A 25,087-nucleotide genomic window follows, 5' to 3' on the forward strand; every position below is an offset into this window, starting at 1 on the left:
ATATATTTGGTGTATATTTTCCCTTGCCCAAATCTGACATGATTCAATGTCTTTAATCTCATAAAAATGTATCTTAGCAAATGTAAATAATTATAGAAAATAAATATATGGAATATTTGCTTTTGAGATTTTATAGACATTATTACAGAATTATGAACTAGAAATAGTGTATCTATATACCTTGGCCTCTATTTTGTTACTACTCTCTCATTCTTCCACAATAAGTATTCTTGTCCTATATCATCAAATCTTTAGTCTGGCAAGGATCTCATACTCATTTACACCTTTGTATGATGACTAAGCCAACATATAACCTCTCCCAAAGCAAAGCCCTATTCCCAGCAGAAATTTAATCTCCATTTGGGAAAGTAAGACAGATGTTTTTTGTGAGAGTTAAGATAAACCCAATTCCAAAACACCATATCTATTTATAACTTCTTATAATAGCCAATACGGTTCTCTGAACACAATGTGTTTAATAAACCTTTGTCCTACTATCAAGAAAGTTGAGAAATAAATAACGAAATGTTCACATCTATTGCAGCCTTCTCCACGTTAAAAAAAATAGCAGTCATTGTCCAACTATAAGAAAATAGGCTCTAATATACGTAAACAGTTTTCCGCCATAGATACTTTTCTAGTTCTGCTAAAATACAACTATCATGAGAGTGAGAACAAGATCTCCAGTTAATATACAACAACACATTAGTAGAGACACATTAAACATCTGGAAAATGACTGAATGTAATTCTCTTATTTACTCCCCCACAAAAAAAGGTCTTTAATTTCTAAGTTTCAAAGCATTATGAATTGTGTCTGAAAAAAGAATAGTCTTTTGAATCCTTGAAAGCTTTAAGACTTTTAACTTTCTCTTTCCCCTTTTCATGTTATTCATTATTTTTAAGTTTTAAAATTGCTTATGCTCTCTCCTTAATAACATACTATTTTAATATTATAGAATTCCTCTCAGCCTTTCTTCATATACATATGTATTTTTTACCTGCATATATTTGCTTTTGATTTACTAAATCACTTTCCTTTAATAAGACATTTAAATTTTTATTTCAATCATAAGAAGTGTTCCAACAAACATGAAACAAAACTTGAAAACCTACTTTATGACATTTATTGAATATATATATGCACTCCCCAGGACAATCAAAATGTCCAAACAGGAAATAAAACAACCTGAATATCCCAAAATAGATTCATGAACTAACTTAATAATGGTAAGTTACAAAACAGCACTTATGTCATATACTTTTGATTTAAACCTATAAATATATCTAATATGAAGAATATGGGATGATATACACTGAAGAGTTAACGTCAAATGTCTCTGGATAAGCAAGATTATAGATATTATTTGTAAAATAAAATAAAATAATAAAATAAATAAAATAAAATAAAATAAATAAAACAGTTTCTTTACTCAATTGTAGTTTTTTGTTTGGTCCTACTTTTGGCCCATAACAAGTCCACCTAACTCTAATAAACAATTAATATTATTAACTAATAAAAACCCATTGCTAAATATTTATGTTGGATTTTCCTTTCCCAATTACTCAATTATTATCATATATTTATATTATCCAATTTTTTACCACTACAAAGAACTCAACAGGAAAAAAAATGACTAAACTGAATTTAAAATAAAAAAGTAAAATAGGAGGGGTGGAGGAGTAAAGATTATTAAAAAAATGAATGAAATTCCTTAAAGAAAAGAAAACTGTAAAATCACTCCAGGCAAGCCAAAATCATTAATATCTAAAAACTACTGATCAGAGAATATTAAAATTGTTCTTGTGCTTTCAATAAGAACAATTTTAACTATATCACAAGTTATCATTATTTGTAGATTCCAGATTTTGCTGGATTTACACTTGAAATTAGGCCATCCTCCTGCATGGTCACCAAATAAACAGCTACTTTATGTCTTAAATCATATGCTATCTTCTTTTAAGTGCCTTTTTAGGATTGAACTATATATGTAAGGTGTAAAAGCAAATAAAAGCATTGCTCTTCATCACAAGATACTTAAAGACTAATGGAGAGATTTCAGCAAAAATATAAACAATTATAAACACACAAAATAAATCTTAAAACAGATTACAAAGTGCTTTAAGTACACAGTAAAGGGAAAGGTTACTTCTAGCTAGAAAGGAGAAATGAAAAAAGGCCTCTTGGAAGAGGATGTCTTTCAGAAAGCCTTAAAATATGGTTAGAATTTTAACAGGCAGAAATAGTGAGAAAATAAAAGAACTGAGTAAAACCCTGTCTAAGAACTACTCCTGGAGCTCTTTAAAGAAATGTAGGAATTTGAAGAACTCAGTTTACAATTTAAACCAGCATAATAAGATTTCTTCTTCTTGATCTCAACCATACCTTGAATAAAAATCGACTCTAACACCAAGTAAGTTTAAAAGCCCACTGAATATCAGTAATACATACGATCTTTTTTCATACATGATCTTCATTAGAATAGTTGGGTCAAAGTTATAATTTTAGGATTTTCCCTTATGATTTTAGGATTTCCCAATTCTAGACATGTCTCAAAGTAGGGATAATGACATATTCAAAGTGTCTCATATAAAATTAATCTCAATTCCATTTTCATTTGTACTTCAAAAAAAGGACAATCTGTAAATGCCTTGTCCATAATCCAAAACTAAAAAAATAAAAACAAAAACAAATTAAATATACTTACTGTAACACAACCTTTAGAAGCTCCTTTTATTTTACCAATATAAACAGAAGTAAATATAAAATCCAGGTGTAGATCCATCTCATTACTAGGTGTAATACAGGAAATGTTTTCCATAACAGGCTTATATGGACATAATTCAGATGAAGCCTAACAAGGAACAAATTATAAAATGCATATAACCCTAAGTATTACACAAATGCTGACAATGATTTTCAAAATCAAATACTTCTTTAAATTGCTATTAATGAAATTTGTAAAGAACTTTATACTGCTCTTACTGTGAAGAAATAGTAATCTAGATTTTTTCTTAAAAAGCATATGATTTACCTTGAGAAAATTACTCTTAATAATTGAATCTTAAATTCTATAGGCCTAAGCTCCAGAAATATATCTTCCTCTGCATCAAAGTCATGATTTCAAATTTAATATTCCCTAATAGGCTTTATACATTTTTAGCTCAACGGAAATAAATTAAGATTTATGTAGTTGTTAGTTAGTTTAAAATGAGTTTCTAAATGTATTCTCTCTCTTAATCACCACAATCATCCTGTGAGGTAGTTTGGATTTTTCTTCATTTCATAAGTAAAACTAATAGATGTTTGGATTGGTTAAGTGACTTGCCCAAAATCATAAAGTTAGTGTGAAGCAAAGCTAAGTCAAAACCAGATTTGTATCTCTCGATCAAGGGTTATTTCTACCACATAAAATTGTTTCATAAACCAAGATGATGTTCTTAGGTCATGTACTTGAAGGCATGTAAGTGCCTAAGGACCATCTGTTATATCAAATCTTTATGTTTTACTCTATGTCCTATGTCTGAAAATAGCCAACCAGTTATCTAAAACCTCAAAAATCATACCACTTCCACTCAAATAACTACAGAACTCTGCTTTTAAATTACAATATACTACTAGGAAGTATTAGCACCAGCTATTTCCTACAATCTCTTCTGAATTTTAAACTGCCAAATGACATTTTCGACTCCACATTTGCCCACTCTTTGTACATTAGTCTTCTTTAACCCTAACATCACTAATGACAAAATTAATTACCACTAGGGCAACTATGCACATGTACTCACTCTCCTTCTACTTCTATAAAATGTTATTAATCCTCATCTGAAACATATGTAGGACTCATTATTCTTAACCCAGCTCACAACGCCATTTATCTGCTTAATAAAAATCTTTATCATTCTCATCTTTTTTTTTCATTCTCATCTTTTATTGCTTACTCTAGTATTCTTCTTATCCCTTAAAGAATAAGTACCAAATCAACTACAGGTGACTCTAATCAGATAACCGTGTGTGTTTTAAGTGATAAAATGAGAAGACAGGATAAAAAGAATTTCTTACAGGATAAAAAGAATATATTACTGGGGCCTCCCAGTTTGTAAAGATTAACTGCCTCCTAAAAATCGCCAAGCCCACGCTTCTCACCACTTCATTTAAAACTGCAAACAAGGAAAGGTATGGAGATTTTAAGGTATGCTGACCTATAGATCTTAGTAGGTCTTCACATTATTTTCTGCTTAGTTGTAATCATATTCCATCAGTTCTACAAAAAATGTTATTTTCTTATAATATGATCATTTCATAATGCCTTATCAAATTATATGCTGCCAAGGAAACTATAATTCACTAAAAAGTTTGAACTCATTATTAATAATAACATGGTTTTCATAACAAATACAACTAAGCCGTCAGGTACACTACTGGCCAAAAAATGGTTACATTTTAACAAAACTTCCAAACAAAGATGCTAAGGTGATCTCTATATAGAGCACCAAATGCAAAGGAACACCAGTGAAACAATAATCAGACCACCAGGGCAGCCCGGGTGGCTAAGCAGCTTAGCACTGCCTTCAGCCCAGGGCATGATCCTGGAGACCCAGGATCAAATCCCACGTCGGGCTCCCTGCATGGAGCCTGTTTCTCCCTCTGCCTGTGTGTCTGCCTCTCTCTCTCTCATGAATAAATAAATAAAATCTTTAAAAATAATAATCAGACCACGAAACATTTTTATAGAACTGACCTAATTCTTCATCACATCCTAAAGAATAACAGCTCTGACCATATGAAAAAACAAACCAACAGAAGTTTTACCACAGTTCTACACTGGTGATCACTGATAATCATTTCTTTAAAATAGAGCAATAAGAGGCTGATGATAAGAACACTGACAAAAAATGATTTGTACCTCACTTTAGAGCTATAATTTTTTAAGTACTGTGTCAAAACACAACTGGCTGATATTAAACCGAGATATTTCCATTTATTATTTTCTGTAAGAAGGAAAAGACAATGGACTTACCAAACTGATTGGTTTATGACACTATTCTAAATGCTTTCATATGTTACTTCATTTAATATTCAATATAGTCTTGCGAGGTAGGTATTATCATCCTCATTTAACTTATGAGGAAACTCAGGCTTAAAGAAGTTAAATGACAGGGCCAGGATTTGTATATGTGCTGCCGAAGCGAGCACCAGGGCCAGGATTTGAACACAGATCTATAATCTCCAGACACCATGTTCTTTCCTCTCCATCTTCTGCCTTAATTGCAAGTGAGGAAAAGGAATAATTCTAAGTAGCCACACTACTGGAAGGCCAGACAGATAAATACTGGAAACTGCTTAATTTTAGGAAATGCTCTGATAAAGTAGTTAAATGTTCAATGAGAATCAGTTTTTAAAAAAAGAAAAAGTATTCAGTTTTAGATTAAAAAAAATATAAATGACCAAAATAAGAAATTCTTCCACTTCAAAATAAAGACCATTACATATTTCCTTCAAACAAATATAAAAGTTATAACAAAAGTTAAACTAAGAAATTTCATAATTTTATTACATTATTCTGCTTCATGAAAGAAACAGTTATTAGTCAACTCTATTTCACTGTTAACCTATGAGAAAGCAGAAATAAATTACCTGTACAGATTCACGTGTAATCAATGGCAGTTCTGACAATGCTGATTCAGAAGCACTCTCATTTTCATTAGTGATGACATGGTCTTGCTTAGGTTGTAATTTAAGAATTTCTGAACTTTTATGTTCAACAGGTCCTTCTTCATCACTAGAAACAACAACTAGAAAGGAAAAATTATTTCTTAAATGTGTTACAATAATCACACAATGAAAACTTACTAATTCATGCACTATACCTTTAATAATCTCATTAAAATTTAATCATCTAACTGTCCAACTTAGAAACTGGATTATCGGGATCCCTGGGTGGCGCAGCGGTTTAGCGCCTGCCTTTGGCCCAGGGCGCGATCCTGGAGACCCGGGATCGAATCCCACATCGGGCTCCCGGTGCATGGAGCCTGTTTCTCCCTCTGCCTATGTCTCTGCCTCTCTCTCTCTCTGTGTGACTATCATAAATAAATAAAAATTAAAAAAATAAATAAATAAAAAAAAAAGAAACTGGATTATCATTCATTATCTAATTTATACTAGTTATATACAATATTTTCATATCAGTGCTATTATTAGGCAATTATCTGAAACCTTACCTTCTGGAGGATGAAGACATTTAAAAATGAATAAAGCCATGAGGAGTATATAGGAACAAGTTCTGACTACAACAGTAAAAATGTATTGAATGTAAAAAAATATTAAGTTTAAGATTAAAATTTAAAAAGATAAATTGTACTTTAATGCCTATTACATTAGCTGTCTCCAAAAGAAGCAATGGATGCCTGAGATGTGGGAGACTATTCACTATATATCCTTTAAAACTTTTGTTTGGGGATCCCTGGGTGGCGCAGCGGTTTAGCGCCTGCCTTTGGCCCAGGGCGCGATCCTGGAGACCCGGGATCGAATCCCACGTCGGGCTCCCGGTGCATGGAGCCTGCTTCTCCCTCTGCCTATGTCTCTGCCTCTCTCTCTCTCTCTCTCTCTCTCTGTGTGACTATCATAAATAAGTAAAAAATAAAATAAAATAAAAATTCAAAACTTTTGTTTGAACCATGTGAGTGTATCAAATACTTGAAATTAATTAAATTAAAATTAATGACAATAACCATGTAGCACTTAAACTCTGTACTTCGACTTCATCAACCAAAATGTCAACAATAATGGTCCTTTTAGAATCCTTTTAAAAACTACTGAGATGATGAACACCTGGCTCACTCAGTTCAGCACCCAACTGTTAGTTTCAGTTCAGGTCATGATCTCATGGCTTGTGATATTGAGCCCCACAGAGAGCTCCATGCTCAGCGGGGAATGTGCTTGAAGATTCACTCCCTCTGCACCTCCCCCAAATGTGTGCACACATGTATGCAAGCAAGCTCTCATCTCTCTCTCTAAAATAAATAAATCTTGAAAAAAAATATGTTGGCAAATTGAATTTAAATATTTTTTAAAAAACTACTGAGATGAATCACAGTTCACAATTCCTTTAAAAAAAAAACTTTCAAAACTTCTTAAAAAAATATTAAGTCCACTGTTTACCTAAATTAATATTACAAAACTCATGAACAAAGTCCTAAACCCCAAGTTTTCTTTTTCTAAAGTTAATATATTCCACAGTAATGTCATAAACAGCTATTGCCCCAGAAAAATCTGAGGGAAGAAATAGAACAAGTAAAGCAGAGAAAATTAAAAAACATTATAATCCTGTTACTTACTTGGTTCTACTGATATCAAAGACTGGTTCCCCTCACTGTGTTCACTTAAAACAGGCTTTTCTATTGCATTCAACTCATTCTCATCCTTCTCAAGCAGGGTAGACTCCCCCACAGTATCAGTGGACATAGAGTTCTCAAAATTTTCAGTGGTTGAACAGTCAACAGAGGAACTTTTCGGAGCAGCACTCAAAGCCAACTCCTGACTATTAAGTGAAGATAGTTTAGCAATATTGCTTTCTATAGGTTCAGGTGTAATTTCTTCAAGCACTTTTGAGTCTTGATAGTTTTCACTTGACTTTTTAAATTCAGCAGATACTGTTGAGTCATTTTCTTGTTTTTTCTGAATATAAATACATACAGAAAATTAGCATGTCAAATTTGGCTAAAGAATTTTTTAAAGTTTAAATTCCTAAAGAAGAATATAAAAGTAAAAATATTATAAAATTTCTTTAACTACAGGGATTGGAAACTGCACAATTATACTGTATTACTCTTGTTAGGGTCTTCCAAGTAAAGAGACAGAATCTGGTCGTCCTACCAGACACTTAAACGTTTTTTTAAAAGGCTGAGATGTGGAAATTCCCATATTTACAGGGTATAACTTGTAGAACTTAAGTCAACTTTAGAATAAGAAGAATTTCTTTTTACAGTTTTATCTTGTAAAAGTAATGAGGCCAAATGACATCATGTGACTTTATAAACAAAAGCAAAAAATTAAAAATTTAAGAGGATAACAATTTTAAAAACTATCAAATCAATCACTGCCTTCACATCTCTCTTACTGTTTAAACCTAAACCATGTTTATAACTCAAGATACTGAAAAGTCCTAAAAGACCTTGTAAATTAAAGGAGTAAAAAGGTTATCTTCTTGTACATTTACTAACTGTATACTACGTTTTGAAAATAGGTAGTGTGTGTATGAAGTAGAGTAATTCTTCACTTTCAACAAATTCCCTAAACTCTAGGTAGAGAGTCTTAAAGAAGTTGGTAAGTAAACTACTGATAAAAGAAATCTGATAATAATTTTACACAATATATGAAAAAGCAAAAAAAAAAAAAAAAGAAAAAGCAATTGGCTGGACACTATAACTAGAGTATTAATAATATCTGGTTAAAAAAAAGGAAAACAAAATAGAACAAGCCTGATGGATATATACCAAACTAAAGAGTGCTATCAGAGAAGAAGCATTTTTAACTTTTTTTATTTGTTCATAATTTTTGAAATTTGTTCCAATAGCTATTCTACTGAAAAACATCTAAGTTATTTTTAAAAAATCAAACAAAATAAAAAAATAGGCAAAGAAAAGAAAGAAATCTAATGATTAAAAGCAGAAAGCTATAAGAACATCTTTTGGCCACAGTCAACTCATTTTTATCATACCATAAATTATTTCATATGATATCTAAATACTTCTACTTACTATCTGTTCTGCTGATTCAAACAAGGAAGAAGTAGAATTATGAGAATAAGGCAAATTACTTCTAAGCCTTTTCTTTCTCTTCCTGGAGGTCAGAGCGGGTTCCATTTTTGAATCAGAAAATGTATCATCTTTATTTCTGCTCCCCTCTTCAAGATGATCACAACCTCTACTTCCACTATTGAGGTCTTAAAAAACAAGAGAAACATAAATATGGCCAAAAAGTACAAAAAGAATTCCTTTTAGAAGAGCTCAAATTGGGACACCTGGGTGGCTCAGCGGTTGAGCATCTGCCTTTGGCTCAGGATATGATCCTGAAGTTCTGGGATCGAGTCCCACATGGGGCTCCCTGCATGGAGCCTGCTTCTCCCTCTGCCTGTATCTGCCTCTTTCTGTGTCTCTCATGAACAAATAAATAAAATCCTTTAAAAATTTTAAAAAAAGAAGAGCTCAAATAAACATCAAAATTGCTGTACAACTTCCAAAACTAATCTAAAGAGAAGTTCACTGCTAAATTCTCATACTGACATGGATGAATATAAAGAAATGCCCTATTTTAAGTTGCATACACAAAGTAAATATCCATTGTACTATAAATATGAGATGAGGAAAATATATTAAAGTGTATATTCTTTAGTAACCAAAGCAAAACAATCAAACTATGTTTATTCCTTTTCCTGTAATTACATTTGACTGTAATACAAAAAAGGGGGGGAGTATTAATAAAATTTGGAAAATTCTCATTTTAAACATTTTGATAATTTATTGTGATTTTAGAAATTAGTTGTATTTTTAAAATTTAAATGTTATATACATGTATTTTTAAGTGAAGAGACAATAAATATGAGCATTAATCACTGTTCTTTAAAAAGAAGCCAAAATATTTTTCCTCAGCAGACTATATATAATATGTGGTCATTCACACAGCTATCTTCTTTTTAAAAATCAAGAGCTCATTTTAACTCTCCAATAAATCTACCACCCTACAGATAAAGAAATGTTCCCTTTTGTAAATCAACTAAGAATTATTTGGAACCTATGTCAATTATTACTAAAAATGCTTAGTATTTCAGTTATCAAATATTTGTACTATACAAAAATACCTTCCCAAAAGGTTCTACCTAAGTAACTGAAAGGTATCCTGAATTATATTGCTTTGGGAATCTATATAAGTACCAACTCAAAGTTTATATAAACAAAGTTCCAAAGCAGCTTCTTCAATTCACTGCTTATAATTCATGTAACACTTACTGGCCTGACCTATCCATTCATTCAAAGATCTCCAATACCCACCTTCTCTTCGAACTATTCCTTGCTTTTATTCTCACTTCACAGACACCTAATAACTAACATTTATAGTGTCTCTTTGTCATTTCTTAAAAGCAGGCATTGGGACAGGATTGAGGACAAAACTCCAAATGGTCAACAGTCTTTCAATTTCCAAAGAAAACACTTCTGATTCCCTCCCCAAGAAAAATAAAATCTCCCCTGAAATCATCAACATAGTATTTTGAAAAGCACAATAGCTTTTTTTTTTTGGTAATTTCATAAACCGGAAAGGTAGTCAAATACAATTTCTACATATAAATGCTCTACCAAATTACCATTTCTGAACAAAAACATTATAGCAAATAGACTGAGGAAAGGAAAGGGGCTTGAAAAAAAAATCTGGGCAGCCCCGGTGGTGCAGCGGTTTGGCGCCACCTGCAGCCTGGGGTGTGACCCTGGAGACCCGGGACCAAGTCCCACATCGGGCTCCCTGCATGGAGCCTGCTTTTCTCCCTCTGCCTGTCTCTGCCCCTCTCTCTCTGTGTGTGTCTATGAATAAATAAATAAAATCTTTTAAAAAAATCCTATTATACAGGAGTTTTCCCTCAAACACTTTATTTACACATCAGTCAAGGCTATCTCATGGAAAACCAGAATAAATTTATTACAGCTTGCCATTATAAAAATAGTACCCTACCTACATAATATATACAAATTAACTCACAAATATTACCAGTATATAAAATTACAGAAGTGACAAATTCTTGTAAACCAAAAAATGCTAAATATGTCCAATATATTGGGGTGGCTGGGTGGCTCTGTCAGTACAGTTCTGATCTCAGAGTTTGAGCCCAAAGTTAGGTTTAGAGATTACTTAAAAATAAAATCTTTCATATTTATATATGTGTGTGTGTGTGTATATATATATATACATATACTATTTTCAGAAAAGTAAATTTCACAAAACAATGTACTATAAAAGAATGGTATACTTGGGAGTTTAATTCAGAATTCCCATTAATATATGGGCTTATGTTAAAAAACTGGTATGGAGGAGACGACTGGGTGGCTCAATCAGTTAAGAATCTGACTTGATTTCAGCTCAGGTTGTGATCTCAGGGTCATGAGACTGAACACCACATCCAGCTCCACACTGCGTGTGCAGCATGCTTAAGATTCTCTGTCTCCCTCTCCCCCAATCCATTCCCTTACTCTCTCAAAAAAAAATGTTTTTAATAAAAAAATAAATTAAAAAAAAAAAGACTCCCTCTCCCTCTCCCTCCACTCTTCTCCCCCTTTCTCTCTCTAAAAAGCAAAACAAAAAAACTGGTATTGGATACAATTATCCATAGGATGGAAACATGGTGAGTTTCAATTAAGTTTCAGTAGCTACTTTTCTTAAAAACACTTTATCTCTGAAGAGGACCCTCAAGGGTACTAAGAAACTATAAAGTGTTTCTTTTATCATGCATTTTTTTCCCCTAAGTCTAAAAGTCCACTGTGACTTTAAAGTAATACTGAATGGCACAAATAAGGTTTTTATTCAACTATTCCTACTCTATACAGGAAATCAGTAGAATGTGAGGGTTTAACAGTATCTAGATAGTATGAAGTGAGATCACTTGAACAAATACTTTTTATTTGGTAATTAATGAAAATTATTTCTGGGAAAAGTACAATCCATAAGAAAATAAATGTCTTTCATTATATGTACCTAGTGCTTAGTGACTAACTGAAAGATATGTCTACAGTTACACTGCTTTCTCTAGCTTGTTCTCACAAGAGTTGAAGCTGGTTATTAGTCTAGTTTCTTTTTAGCTTTCTTGAAAAAGGCCAATAAAAATTGTAAATAGCTATGTTTCAAATGACGTACAAAGAATTTTTGCATAGTGTCATTAAAGAACCATCTTTTCTAGTGAATGATTTATGAAATCAATCAGAAAACGAAGTGTCTCAACTAGTTTCAAGCAATCAGAGCAAAGCGATCCCTAAAAATGTTAGTTCCACATCTGACTAATGTAGTGAATTGTTTTGGTGCAAATTTTTGTAAAGCACTTCAAAACCTTAAAAAAAGGACAAAAAGGAGAAAAGAAGTTAATTCATTAAGCCTACATGCAAAGAGACCTAAAATGAATTTTCAGAAGTCTGGGATGTATTTACCTTTAAATTTGCTAATAGTGGCTTGTACTGGCATCCTCCTAGAGTTGAGAGAAATTCTAATGAATAAAGAATGTACATCATAGGAGGATAGACAGTGGGAAGTTAAGAATAATAATCAAGTTAGCAGACATATCCATGGAAACAACACTTACAAGTAGCTAAACTATATAGCTCTATCCCCAAACCCAACAACAACAAAAAAAGAAATAATATTCAAATTTAACTTAGACTTAATAAATGAAGAAATGTATTCTACAGTGCACAAACAAAAAATTTAGCAATTTTGTGTTGCTAAATAACTTCCCTTTACTTTCAGAGATCTTTTAAATATAAGATTAAATAAAGTTAACTATAACTTAAACATCTGCAGAAATGCAAAAGACAAAAATTCAAATGACAACAATTTTCTAATGTTCACAAACCTTTAGGTTGAGCATCAGACATTACAAGAGAAATGCCATCATCATCTCTTTCCTTTTCTTTAGTGTGTGAAGCCTTCTTCGCATAATTATTATCTACTGTCTTACTTGGTTGGGAACCCCTGCAAAAGAAAATCATATTACATTCAATACTTCTATATCCAAGTGAATTAAGGAGGCAGTTGATATATATTCAAGATAAAAATCCAGTTTTACAGGTTACAAATACAGTACCATATAGCAGTGTATATGATCTGAACAGAAAAAAGAATATTGAACTAAGATTTGAGACAAAAGTTCTTATCCCTTTTCTACTATTAAACTTTTCCTATTTCTTTGGGAGAAAAAAAGATATGGATACCACAGGATTGGGCACATGCAAAAACAGCAAAAGAATAATACAGATATTAAATACTCCAAAGAGGTTTAAAAAGTAAAAACTCCATGAACAGAAGTATAGGACAAGCACATCTATATGTAATCAAAAAAAAAAAAAAATCCAAAGGTATTTGTTACTATGTTTCAAGCATGGTTCACATACCAAAAACTAAGTACAAAATAAAGTTTGGAAAAAAAAAAATAAAGTTTGGAGTATGGTAACCAATTTTACCTACAGAAGGAATAACTTAAATTACAAGGTACTCATTAAATATATAAAAATATAAGGTGTGAAAAACAAGTTTTGAAATGATGAGCACATTACTATTAATGAAAACAATACAGTATTAGCAGAGGACTTCAATACTTTGAGCAATGGATAAATCATACAGACAAAAAAATCTACAAGAAAATGTTGGACTAAAGCCATACTTTAGACTAACTAGACCTAACATTCATTTATAGAACATGTCATTCAATACCATCAGAATATGCAATTCTTTTCAAGTGCATACAGAACACCCAAATTGTATGACAATCATAAGTCATATGACAGACCACATAAATAAGCCTTAGCAAATCTAATAAAAATTAAAATCATACCAACTATCTTTAACCACAATAATATTAAACTAAAAACCAGTAATAGGAGAAAGTTAGAATATTCACAAATATATGGAGATGAAACAATATGCTCCTGAACAAGCTGTCAAAGAAAAAAATCAAGGAGGAGCTCAAAAAAATACCTCAAAGCAAATAAAAATCTAAGTACAACATATCAAATCTTACTGAATGCTACAAAAAGAATTCTAAGAAAGAAGCTTGTAATGATAAATGCCTACACTAAGAAAGAAGAACTCCAATAAACAACTTCACTTTATATCTCATAGAACTACAATAAGAACTAAGCCCAAAGTTAGAAGAAGGAAATAACAAAAATCAGAGCAGAAATAACAAAAACAAGAAAAGCAATAGAAAAGATCAACACGGGGCACTTGAGTGGCTCAGCTGGTTAAGCATGTGAGTCTCCGTTTCAGCTCAGGTCATGATTTCATGGATCTTGAGTTCAAGCCCCACATCGAGCCCCTCATTGGGCTCTGTGCTCAGTGGGGATTCTGCTTGAGATTCTCTGCCTCCCCTATTTCTAATAAATAAATTTTTAAAAATATATATTTTTTAAAAAGATCAACACAAGTAAGACCTAGTTTTTTGAAAAGATAAAACTTCCTGATTTCAAACTATATTACAAAGCTATAGTAACTAAAATAGTATGATGTGGTATAAAAAGAGACTTAGAATCGAGAGCCAGGAATAAATCCATACATATATGGTTGATTAATTTATGGCAATAGAGAAAGGAGAAACAAGTAAGGCTACATCAAACTGAGTAAGGGACAACCAAGAGTAGGTAGGGAGAGACAGGCAGGGGGCTACATAACCAGGCTTACAGAAATCCCAGATTTGGAGAAATGTTATAAATGAGATATTAACCAAGGAGAAGGGAACATCTCCATCCTTCTAAATATAAACAGGAAATTCTCATATTTTCCAATCCACAATACTGGTTCCAAATATATACAGGATATTCTCATGATACTTACAAATCCACTCTGCTATTGACAAAATATTTACCAAGTTCCCTGGCCAGTTTTCTATAAAAGACTAACCATCAAAGCCCTGTGTGGCAACCCATCTGGGATCCTTCTGATTTTAGAGAGCTTTTTTTCCCCTTTCTGTTCTCACTTTCACTTAATAAACCTTCACTTCAGTCTTTTGTTGTGTCCACAAGATACATTTCCAGCTCCATGAGACAAGAACTCTGGAATCCTGAAACAAAAGTAAAAGGCTTCTGCACAGCGATTAAAACCATCACTCAAATGAAAAGGCAATACATAAAATGGGAGAAAATATTTACAAACCATATTATCTAATAAGGGATTAATATCCAAAATATATAAAGAACTCACACAACTCAATAGAAAAGTTTCTATTAAAAAAATGGGCAGAGTGGGGTGCCTAGGTAGTTCAGTTGGTTAAGCATTCAATTATTGATCTCAGCTTGGGGCCTGATCTCGGGGTGCTGAGTTCAATCCCCATTTTGAGCTCTACAGTGAGCATGGAGCTTAAAAAAAAAGATTGGGCAGAGGAACTAAATAGACATTTTTCCAAAGAAGACATACACATGGCCAACTGGTACATGAAAAGGAGTCCAACATCATTAGTCGTTACGGAAATGTAAATTAAAACCACAATGAGATATCACCTCATACCCATCAGAGTGATTATTACCAAAGGTAAAAACCCTAATAATACATGTTGCAAGAATATAGAGAAAAGGGAATCCTGAGCACTGTTGGTAGCAATGTAAATTGGTGCAGCCACTATGGAAAACAGTATGGAGGTTCCTCAAAAAATTAAATAGAACTGCCATATGATCCAGCTATTCCACTTCTGGGTATTTATGCTCATTAAATATCATTATCTCAAAAAGATATCAACACTATTACAATACCCAAGACATGGAAACAACCTAAGTGTCCACTGACAGATGAGTAGATGAAGAAAACAGGACACATAGAGTTATTCAGCTACAAAGTAAGAGGGAAATCCTGCCATCTGCAAGAACATGGATGGAACCTGAGGGCATTATGCTAAGTGAAATAAGTCAGAGAAAGACAAATACTGTATGACCTCACCTACATGTGAAATCTTTAAAAACAAAATAAAACAACAACAACAACAAAAAAACACCATGTAGTGGCCAAAAGCCTGCAGAGCAACATGCCCAAGCTTTATTACTATTGCCAACACATAACCTCATCCATAACTCTCCATCAGAAAAACACAGTACAGTGGTAGGAAACACAAAGAGAATGTGAAAAACTACTATCAGAAATGGATAGAAGAGTAGGCTCAGAGCCTGATCAACAAAATAACTGCTATATTTCATGATACCTCTTAGGCAATTCTCTGCTCCTCCTCCAGCAGGAGCAATGATCCCACTCCTCCCCAGTCTCCTGGGTCTTACTTGCCCTGGTATGATGCCAACTTCCCATAAAGGGGACCCACGATGCCAATAATGGGCCTTCCTCCTTGTGGAATGATGCAAGGGGACCTACACCAGGAATGAAGCCGCCTCTGGGAAGCCACATACCAATGATGCCTGGGCCTCCAATGTTGAGACCTCCTACCCATTCCATGATGGTGGCCACTTGGCCAGGATTTACTCAATCAGACAGAAACGAAGAGGTGGGAACCTCTTTATATCCATTTTATATTACTTGTTCTACTTCCAACAGGAGGTCATGGTGCTGTGACTTTGGGTGTTTTCTAACAGCATGCTCCCCCTTCCTATCAAAGAGAGAATAGTTTTTGCAAGGTAGTTAGTGGGACCCCCCATACACACCAAAAAAACAACAACATAGTTTTCATTTTTATCCCAAAATGTGAATATCATCAACTGTTTTAGTTTAAAAACAACAACAACAACAACACTTAAATACAGCCGGCAGATTGGTAGTAGCAGGGGGTGGGGAGGTTGGAGAGAAGTGAGTGAAAATGGGTGAAGGTGGTAAAAAAGAATACAAGTTTCTAGCTGTAAGACAAGTATCATTTACATACAGTACGGTGACTACAGTTAACAATAGTGTATTATACATTTGAATGTTGCTAAAACAGTAGACCCCAGAAGTTCTCATTACAAGAAAAGAAATTTAACTATGCATACTGATGGCGTTAAATAAACTTACTGTGTTAATAAGTTTACAATATAAACATATATCAATTGATATGTTGTATATTTAAAGCTAGTACAATGTTTTGTCAATAATGTATCAATAAAATCAATTTTAAAAAATAAATTGATAGAAATCATTGGGGAAACAATTTGGTATTAATTAAAATAGCCAAAGAATGAATGAAATCTTTACACACAATACTTTTACTCATTATTGTTGTGCCCAAGATCGCAAATCCAAGAAACCGCCAAGGAGCCAACACCGATGCAATCACACGAGGGTTTATTTTATTTACAAGCTCAAGCGTGGGTCCAAGTATACCCGACGCAGCGGAGCAGGGACTTGGACCCCGAGACTAAGAGGCTTAGCAACTTTATTTTGTTTGTTTGTCTTAAAGATTTATTTATTTACTTATGATAGACGTAGAGAGAGAGGCAGAGACACAGGAGGAAGGGGAAACAGGCTCCATGCAGGAGCCCGACGCGGGATTCGATCCCAGGTCCCCAGGATCACGCCCTGGGCTGCAGGCAGCACCAAACCGCTGCGCCACTGGGGCTGCCCAAGGCTTAGCAACTTTATAGGGGCCATGGCCAAAGGGATATGCAGAAAGTTGCACAGTCATGCTGGTCCGCTGCGCCGGATTTCCAGTTAGGGTGTGCCCTGGTCTTTGATTAGGGCGGGGCAGTGCGCTAAGTAATAAGCAGGTCAGCACAAGGCGGGTACAGCCCAAAATAGAGTCAGTCCTGCTCTGCTTGTCCAGGGGTAGGGGATTTTGTTCAATTTCCTGGGTCCCACATTCCCCCCTTTTTCAGAGGTTCCTATGCAGGACCCAATCATGGGTCCAGGTTGCTCTCAGAGTGAGCCAGGGGAATGATTAAACCAGGATTCTCACCAACCTTGTTGCTGTTCTCGCTCTTATTTACAGTTAAGGCAGCACATAACCCCCCCAACCCTTTGTTGTAAGACTAATTCTAATCCCCTTCTATTTTGAAGGACAACCTCGGACTAGGGAGTCTTGGAGGTGGGAAGTAAGTGAGAACGGAGCAGTCTTAGCTTTAGAGGATTGTCCTTGTCTGGTTGGCTTTTCCATTCTGTAACAAAGTCCGTGAGAACAGTGTGTGGGTCAGCTGGCCGGATGTGTGTGTAATGGACCCAGGGAGTAATCCTGTCGACCTTGAGAGCGGTGGGAGTGGTCAGGATCACGAGGTAGGATCCCTTCCGGCGAGGTTGAAGTGTCTGGTGTTGGTATCTCCGCACACCCAGTCACCTGGCCGATATCGATGGGGGTCCGGGGGTGGCCCAGTCTCGTAGAGGGCCCTCAGCTTAGGCCACACCTGCTCATGGGTTCGTTGTAACATTTGGAGGGAGAAAAGAAGTTGGTGGTCATCAAATTCAGCAAGCACCTCAGGTTTTAAATTGGGGATAACAGGTGGAGGAAGACAGAACATGATTTCGTAGGGAGTCAGATCCATCTTATATGGGGAGTTCCTCACCCTATATAGGGCGAAGGGGAGGAGAGTCACCTAGTCCCCACCAGTCTCCAGGGCTAATTTATTAGTTAAGGTCTCCTTTAATGTTCTGTTCATCCTTTCTACCTGTCCTGAGCTCTGGGGCCTATATGCACAATGTAATTTCCAATCTGCCCCAAGTACTAGTGCCACTCCCTGTGTTACCTTAGATACGAATCCTGGGCCGTTGTCTGACCCAATTCTAACGGGAAAACCATACCTCCGTATGATGTCTTCCAGCAGTTTCTTGATCATGATCTGTGCCGTTTCATGTTTGGTGGGAAACGCCTCTGTCCATCCTGAAAAAGTATCTACAAACACTAGTAAATACCTATACCCGTATTTTCCAGGTTTCACCTCAGTGAAGTCCACTTCTCAGGGGGCTCCTGGGCGGTCCCCTCGGAGCCGGTGCCCAGGTTAGATCCATGGGCAGAGGCATTTGTTAATTGGCATGCGCGCAGCTTGCCACAATCTGTTCGATCTTTGCTCGAGAGTCTTTAATAGTGATCTTTGCATGTCATATGAGGTCTTCCATCTTCCTTGTTCCCATGTGAGTACTCCAATGCATTTTGGATAGGACTCGCCGTCCTAGTTCCTCTGGCAAGATGATGCTGAAGTCTGCGGCCCTCCACCAGCCACGCAAGCACTGGGTCATAGGCAAGCGTTTGATCCAGTGTAAGTCAGCATCAGTATAGTTGGGGGTGTCGGCAGGGTCGGTGCCCCTGGATCAGGCAGCGTGGTAGCTAAGACCTGGGTCACCAGAAGGGCCGCCTCTTTTGCTTTTAAATTGGCTAGCTGGTTTCCCCTGGCTACTGGCCTGTCTGCCTTTTGGTGCCCCGGACAATGGATGATGGCTAGGGCCTTGGGCAGCCAGAGGGCCTTCAGGAGTTCAAGAATCTCCATTTTGCTTTTAACAGTCTTTCCCTCTGCTGTCAGAAGTCCTCTCTCCCTGTAAAGGGCTCCGTGGATGTGAGCGGTGGCAAAGGCGTACCTGCTGTCGGTACAGTACCGTTTAGAGCTCTCAGAAAATACGCGCGCAAAAGGTGGGAAAAGTTGAGTGCACTCACCACGCGTGAAACCCTCCGGATGGGGTCCTGGAGGTTTCTTGGATCCCGGACCAGCCCCCAAATGTTGTGCCCAAGATCGCAAATCCGAGAAACCGCCAAGGAGCCCACACCGATGCAATCACACGAGGGTTTATTTACAAGCTGGAGCCTGGCTCCAACTATAACCCAACGCAGCAGAGCAGGGACCTGGACCCCGAGACTAAGAAAGAGGCTTAGCAACTTTATAGGGGCCAGTAGCCAATGGGATACGCAGAAAGTTGAACAGTCATGCTGGTCCGCTGAGCCAGATTTCCGGTTAGGGTGTGTCCTGGTCTTTGATTACGGCGGGGCAGTGCCCTAAGTAATAAGCAGGTCAGCACAAGGCCGGTGCAGCCCAAAATAGTCAGTCCTGCTCTGCTTGTCCAGGGGTAGGGGATTTTGTTCAATTTCCTGGGTCCCAGAATTATAATTATTAATAAAACAACTCATTATGGTATTAAGGTAGACAAAAACTGAAATAAAAAACTATACAAAATTAATAGCCTGTATTATTCTCTCATAACAGAACACACTATATAGTAATTACCGTATTTTCAGAACTATTTAACAACATGGAAATTTTTACACCAACTTACAAGCATTAAAAACATCAGATACCAAGAACAATTAATGATCTCTGTTCAATAAACTATAAAACATCTACACAAATGACCATAGGAAGACTGTGGAAACGGAAGTACAGACCATCTCCCCACCCAAACAACAGCCACGCTGGCAGGATCTATCTGATGTAACTATTCGGGAATTCTGGAGTCTATGGAAGTAAACTAAAGTTCATTTCAGGCAATTTGAGCTCTGAAAGTGGTAGCAGTGACCCAGTAGTCTGTCCCTATGTAGCAAGCAGCAATGCCCAAGTTCCTAAAATAGTTTGCACAGCCTACAATTACCAAGGTGAGCAAGAAGGACCTTATTTTCCAAATATCAGAAATCTGCATTCTGATCACCAATGGCTGTTTCTGTTCACGGATGAGCACACATAGAGAAAAGCAGCCACTGTTGCAACAACCACCACCATTGTTGTAACACTTTTCCCATCCAGCTAAAACAACTTCCAGGAGACTTAAAGGGCTAGCACCTAATTTTGTTTTATTTTTCCCCCTTCAGTTCTCCCATTTTCTCCTTTTGGGAACCAAACATTTAAGGATTACAGTATTTGGGGATCCCTGGGTGGCGCAGCGGTTTGGCGCCTGCCTTTGGCCCAGGGCGCGATCCTGGAGACCCGGGATCGAATCCCACATCGGGCTCCCGGTGCATGGAGCCTGCTTCTCCCTCTGCCTGTGTCTCTGCGCCTCTCTCTCTCTCTGTGACTATCATAAATAAATTAAAAAATTTAAAATAAAAAAAAAATAAAAAAAAAAAGGATTACAGTATTTGAAAATAATCACATATATGAGGGAATTCAGGAAGTCACAAAAATTACTAGGGAAAGGCATAGCTTATAAAAAACCTAGGAAGACCTTATGTTTACACATTAAGTGGATGTGTGGAAGAGACAATTAAAAACAATTAAAAAAAAAAGAAGGAAAGAAAGAAAGAAAAAAAAAAACTAGTAAACCCCTGGGAAGGGGAAGAATCTGATTTCCAGACTTACTATATTACATGATTCAAGTGTTGTGTTTTCAACAACAAAAAAGCACAAGGCATACAAACAAACAGGAAACTGTGGATGATTCAAAAAGGAAAAAAAAAAAAAAAACAGAACATGTCCCTGAAAAAATATCCAGAAAGCAGATTCAATAGACATTATAACAACTGTCTTAAAGATGCTCAAAATGCTTAAAAAAAAAAAAAAAGTATTGGACAAAGTCAAGAAATTTATTTATGGATAAATGAAAATATCAAGAGATGAAATACATTAATAAATGAAAGGGAAATTCTGGAGCTCTAAAGTATAATAACTAAAATGAAAAATTTATGGGGCACCTGGCTGGGTCAGTTGGGAGAGCATGTAACTCAATCCCTGTCATGAGTTCAAGCCCCATGTTGAGTATAGAGCTTACTTAAATAAAACTTAAAAAAATAAAATGAAATTGAAAAACTCATTACAGGGATGCAAAAGCAAATATGAACAGGAAAGAAGAAAATGTCTGGCATCAGTTCTGGATTTAGGGAAGGGGAAGGGGTAGGGAAAGGGAAAATGAAAAAGGGTAACTTAGAAGATATGATCATGGAAATTATCAAATCTGAGGGGTAAGAAAATCTGATAAAAACTGAACACAGCCTAAGGGACCTGTGGGACACCAAAAAGTAGACCAATATATGTAATGTCAGAACCTCAGAAGGAAAAAAAATAAAGGAGCAGAGAAATTACTGAAACAAATAATCATTAAAATATTTCCAAATCTGGGGGCACCTGTTGTGGTTGTCGGTTAAGCATCTGCCTTTGGCTCAGGTCATGATCCCAGGGTCCCAGGATAGAGCCCTGCACCAGGCTCCCTGCTCAACAAGGACTCTGCCTCTCCCTCTCCCTCTGCTTCTCCCTCTCCCTCTGCTCATGCTCCTTCTCTCACTCTCTCTCTCTCTCAATAAATAAAATCTTTTAAAAAAATTTTTCCAAATTTGATGAAAGACATGAATATAAACATCCAAGACACCCAAGGGACTACTAAACTCAGTGAGACCTTACCAAGAAACACTATAATAAAGTTGTCAGAAGACAAGGCAAAGAGAGAATCTTGAAGGTACTAGGAAGCAACCCATCACATATCAAGGATATTCTATAAGATTATCAGGTTTCTCATCAATAGCCAGAAGACATTGGGTTAGTATAAAGTATTGCAGGAAAAAACTGTCAACCAGAAATCCTGTATCTGGCAAAACTATTCTTTTTCCAGTTAAGTTATAAAGTTAAGTTGATGATTTGAGTTATTTCTTCTTTTTTAATGCAAGCAACTACAGCTATGTATTTCCCCTTTAGTACTGCTTTGGCTGCATCCCATGTTTTCGTTTTCATTCATCGCTACACATTTTTTAATTTCTTTGTGATTTCTTCTAAGACCCACTGGTTGCTTTAAGTGTGCTGTTTAATTTCCAACAACTTTTGAGTTTTCCAGTTTTCCTTCCATTAATGATTTATAACTTCATACCATGTGGCCAGAGAAGAATGGGAGAAAATATTTGTAAATCATATTTCTGATAAGATTCAGAATATATAGAGAACTCCTAAAACTCAAAAGTAAAACACAACATAATTCATCAAAGAGCAAAGGTCTTGAACAGACATTTCTCCAAAGAAGATACATGAATGGCCACTAAGCACACGAAAAGATATTCAGCACCACTAGCTGTTAGGGAAATCCATATCAAAACCACACTGATGTATCACAGCACACCCATTAGGTTGGCTATTATATAAAAACAGAAAATAACAAGCTTTAACAAAGATGTGGAGAAATTGGGACCCTTATGCACTGCTAATGGCAATGTAAAATGGTACTGGTGCTATAGAAAACAATATGGCGGTTCCTCAAAAAATTACTAATAGAATTACCATATGAACCAGAAATTCCACTTTGGGGTAGATATGCAAAACAACTAAAAAGCAGAGATAGAGACATCTGCACAACAATGTTCATAACAGTTACAACAGCCAGAAGATGAAAGCAACCCAACCACCCAAAGACATTTGTATACCACACTACATACAGGCAAAAAAGGAGTGAGAACTTCAATTAAGAAAGTAATCTCAAGATAGTTGTCCTGGATCTGATTTTCTTATATAAATCACCACAAATTAAAATATCACTTGACTAACCTATTTTTATACTTGAGACTAAAGAGGTCTTTCCAAGAATAAGCCAAACACAGAGGTCAAACACTAACATGTTTTATAAAATAAAAATTTTAATTTATATACTACAGAAGATACTATAAACAAAGTAAAATTAACAAATAGAAGCTTGAAAAAATTTAATAAGAGTTCTTAAAAGTAAGTAAGAAACAGATGGAACCAATACATACCAAGACTAAGAAAACTCACATAAGAAATACAAACTCTGTCTTGACTAAAAATAAAAAAAATGATTAAAATGAAAGCAATTTCATGTAAACTTATTTTTGTCAACAGGTTATCAAAAATTTTTTCAATGGTAACACTTAATTCTAGTTAAAAAGAATGGCCTATAATAATTTATAAAATAAGTACACAAACTTACTATAGCAATGCTATACAAACAAAAAAATTAAAAAATCCTAGGGACACCTAGGTGGCTCAGCAGTTGAGCACCCGCCTGTCTTCAGCCCAGGGCATGATCCTGGAGTCCTAGGATGGAGTCCCACATTGGGCTCCCTGCATGGAGCCTGCTTCTCTCTGCCTATGTCGCTGCCTCTCTCTCTCTCTGTGTCTCTCATGACTAAATAAATAAAATCTTTAAAAAAAAAATTAAAATATCCTAAATGTTCAGTCACAAGGAAGCACATATTTGTAAAAGTAGGTATATTTCTATGTACTGATTGGCAAATTACTAAGTTACAAGAGAAAAGCAAATTTTCTCATTTAATCTGCATACCTAGGCATTATTACTTCAATTTACAGATGAGGTAAACTGAAGCATAGAAAAAGAAATTAAGCAAATACACTGAAATGAATTCAACCTCGTACTAAATAAGTTACTACAGGTATTGCATTTTTCACAGTGTATTAGCATAATAAAAACAACAAATATTAGTTAAAAGTTTTTAAAAGAGTAATACCTTAATAAATATCTGTATTTTAAAATAATAAATTACCATCTAGAAAAAACAAATATGCTACTTCAAAGAGACCATTTTAACTCCAATTTGCTTTTCATGCCTGGTGTTTTACTATTGCTTTATTTTCAGCATAAAAACACAGTATTTTTTTTCCTGCATAATTCCATTCAAGTTGTCATTACAGTCAATATTAACAGTTCTGAACACTAAAGATAGGCTAAGGCTAAAATAAGACTTTTAGCCTTTATAATACATTTTCCTATAGGCTTTTATGAAGGGCATAAGTGCTAGACTTTCAGAGAAAACTTCATTTTCAGGCATAGTCCCCCATTCTCCTACCCACCAAGTATCAGTTGCTAATTGACATTATATTTTTTTAACAGAGTTGGCCACATTCTTTGCAATAACAATAACACCAAAATATCCTTTCTCCTTAGAAGATATGTATTTCTATTTACTCTTTCTGAGTTAAAGATAGGCAGACTGGGAGGAGTGTGGTTACATACAAGAATTCCATCCTTGAGCCTACTCTGTATTCATTCATGTGCTATTGTCTTAATCAGGCACATCTACTGAAGTGATGGTATGGCCATACTTGCAATTTATTTCTATGAGGCACTCCGGATTCTCCCCAAAATGAATTCATTTTAAGGGAAAAGAGAACCAAATCTCACTTTAAGGAGTGCAGTACTCGGAATACTTGGGTGGCTCAGCAGTTGAGTGTCTGCCCTCAGCTCAGGTCGTGATCCTGGAGTTCTGGGATGGAGTCCCACATCAGGCTCCCTGCATGGAGCCTGCTTCTCCCTCTGCCTGTGTCTCTGCCTCTGTGTGTGTGTCTCTCTCATGAATAAATAAATAAAATCTTAAAAAAAAAAAAAAAAAAAAAGGAGTGCAGTACTCCTCCGTAAAACAAATGGTAATACTAGTATGGCTGTAATAATTGCCTTTGCAACACTGGTAATAGTAACAGGAGTAGCAGTGATCTCAGGATCAGATACCGACATCCTCACCATAGGAAACTTTAGTAGTATCAACTACAACACCAGCCTTTAAAGGCACTTT

At 35.5% G+C, this 25,087-nt stretch overlaps 1 protein-coding gene across 1 annotated transcript in view; it reads right to left on the reverse strand.

Moving 5' to 3' along the window:
• SENP7 (SUMO specific peptidase 7) overlaps positions 1–25,087 on the reverse strand; it is a 140,595-nt gene that overhangs the window by 32,208 nt on the left and 83,300 nt on the right. Inside the window, 5 exon segments of the mRNA NM_001313826.1 lie at positions 2,708–2,854; positions 5,638–5,795; positions 7,338–7,677; positions 8,760–8,944; positions 12,608–12,726. Of these exon segments, the coding sequence (NP_001300755.1) occupies positions 2,708–2,854; positions 5,638–5,795; positions 7,338–7,677; positions 8,760–8,944; positions 12,608–12,726 (949 nt within the window).

This window comes from Canis lupus, chromosome 33 (genome assembly GCF_011100685.1).
Source record: "Canis lupus familiaris isolate Mischka breed German Shepherd chromosome 33, alternate assembly UU_Cfam_GSD_1.0, whole genome shotgun sequence".
NCBI lineage: Eukaryota > Metazoa > Chordata > Mammalia > Carnivora > Canidae > Canis > Canis lupus.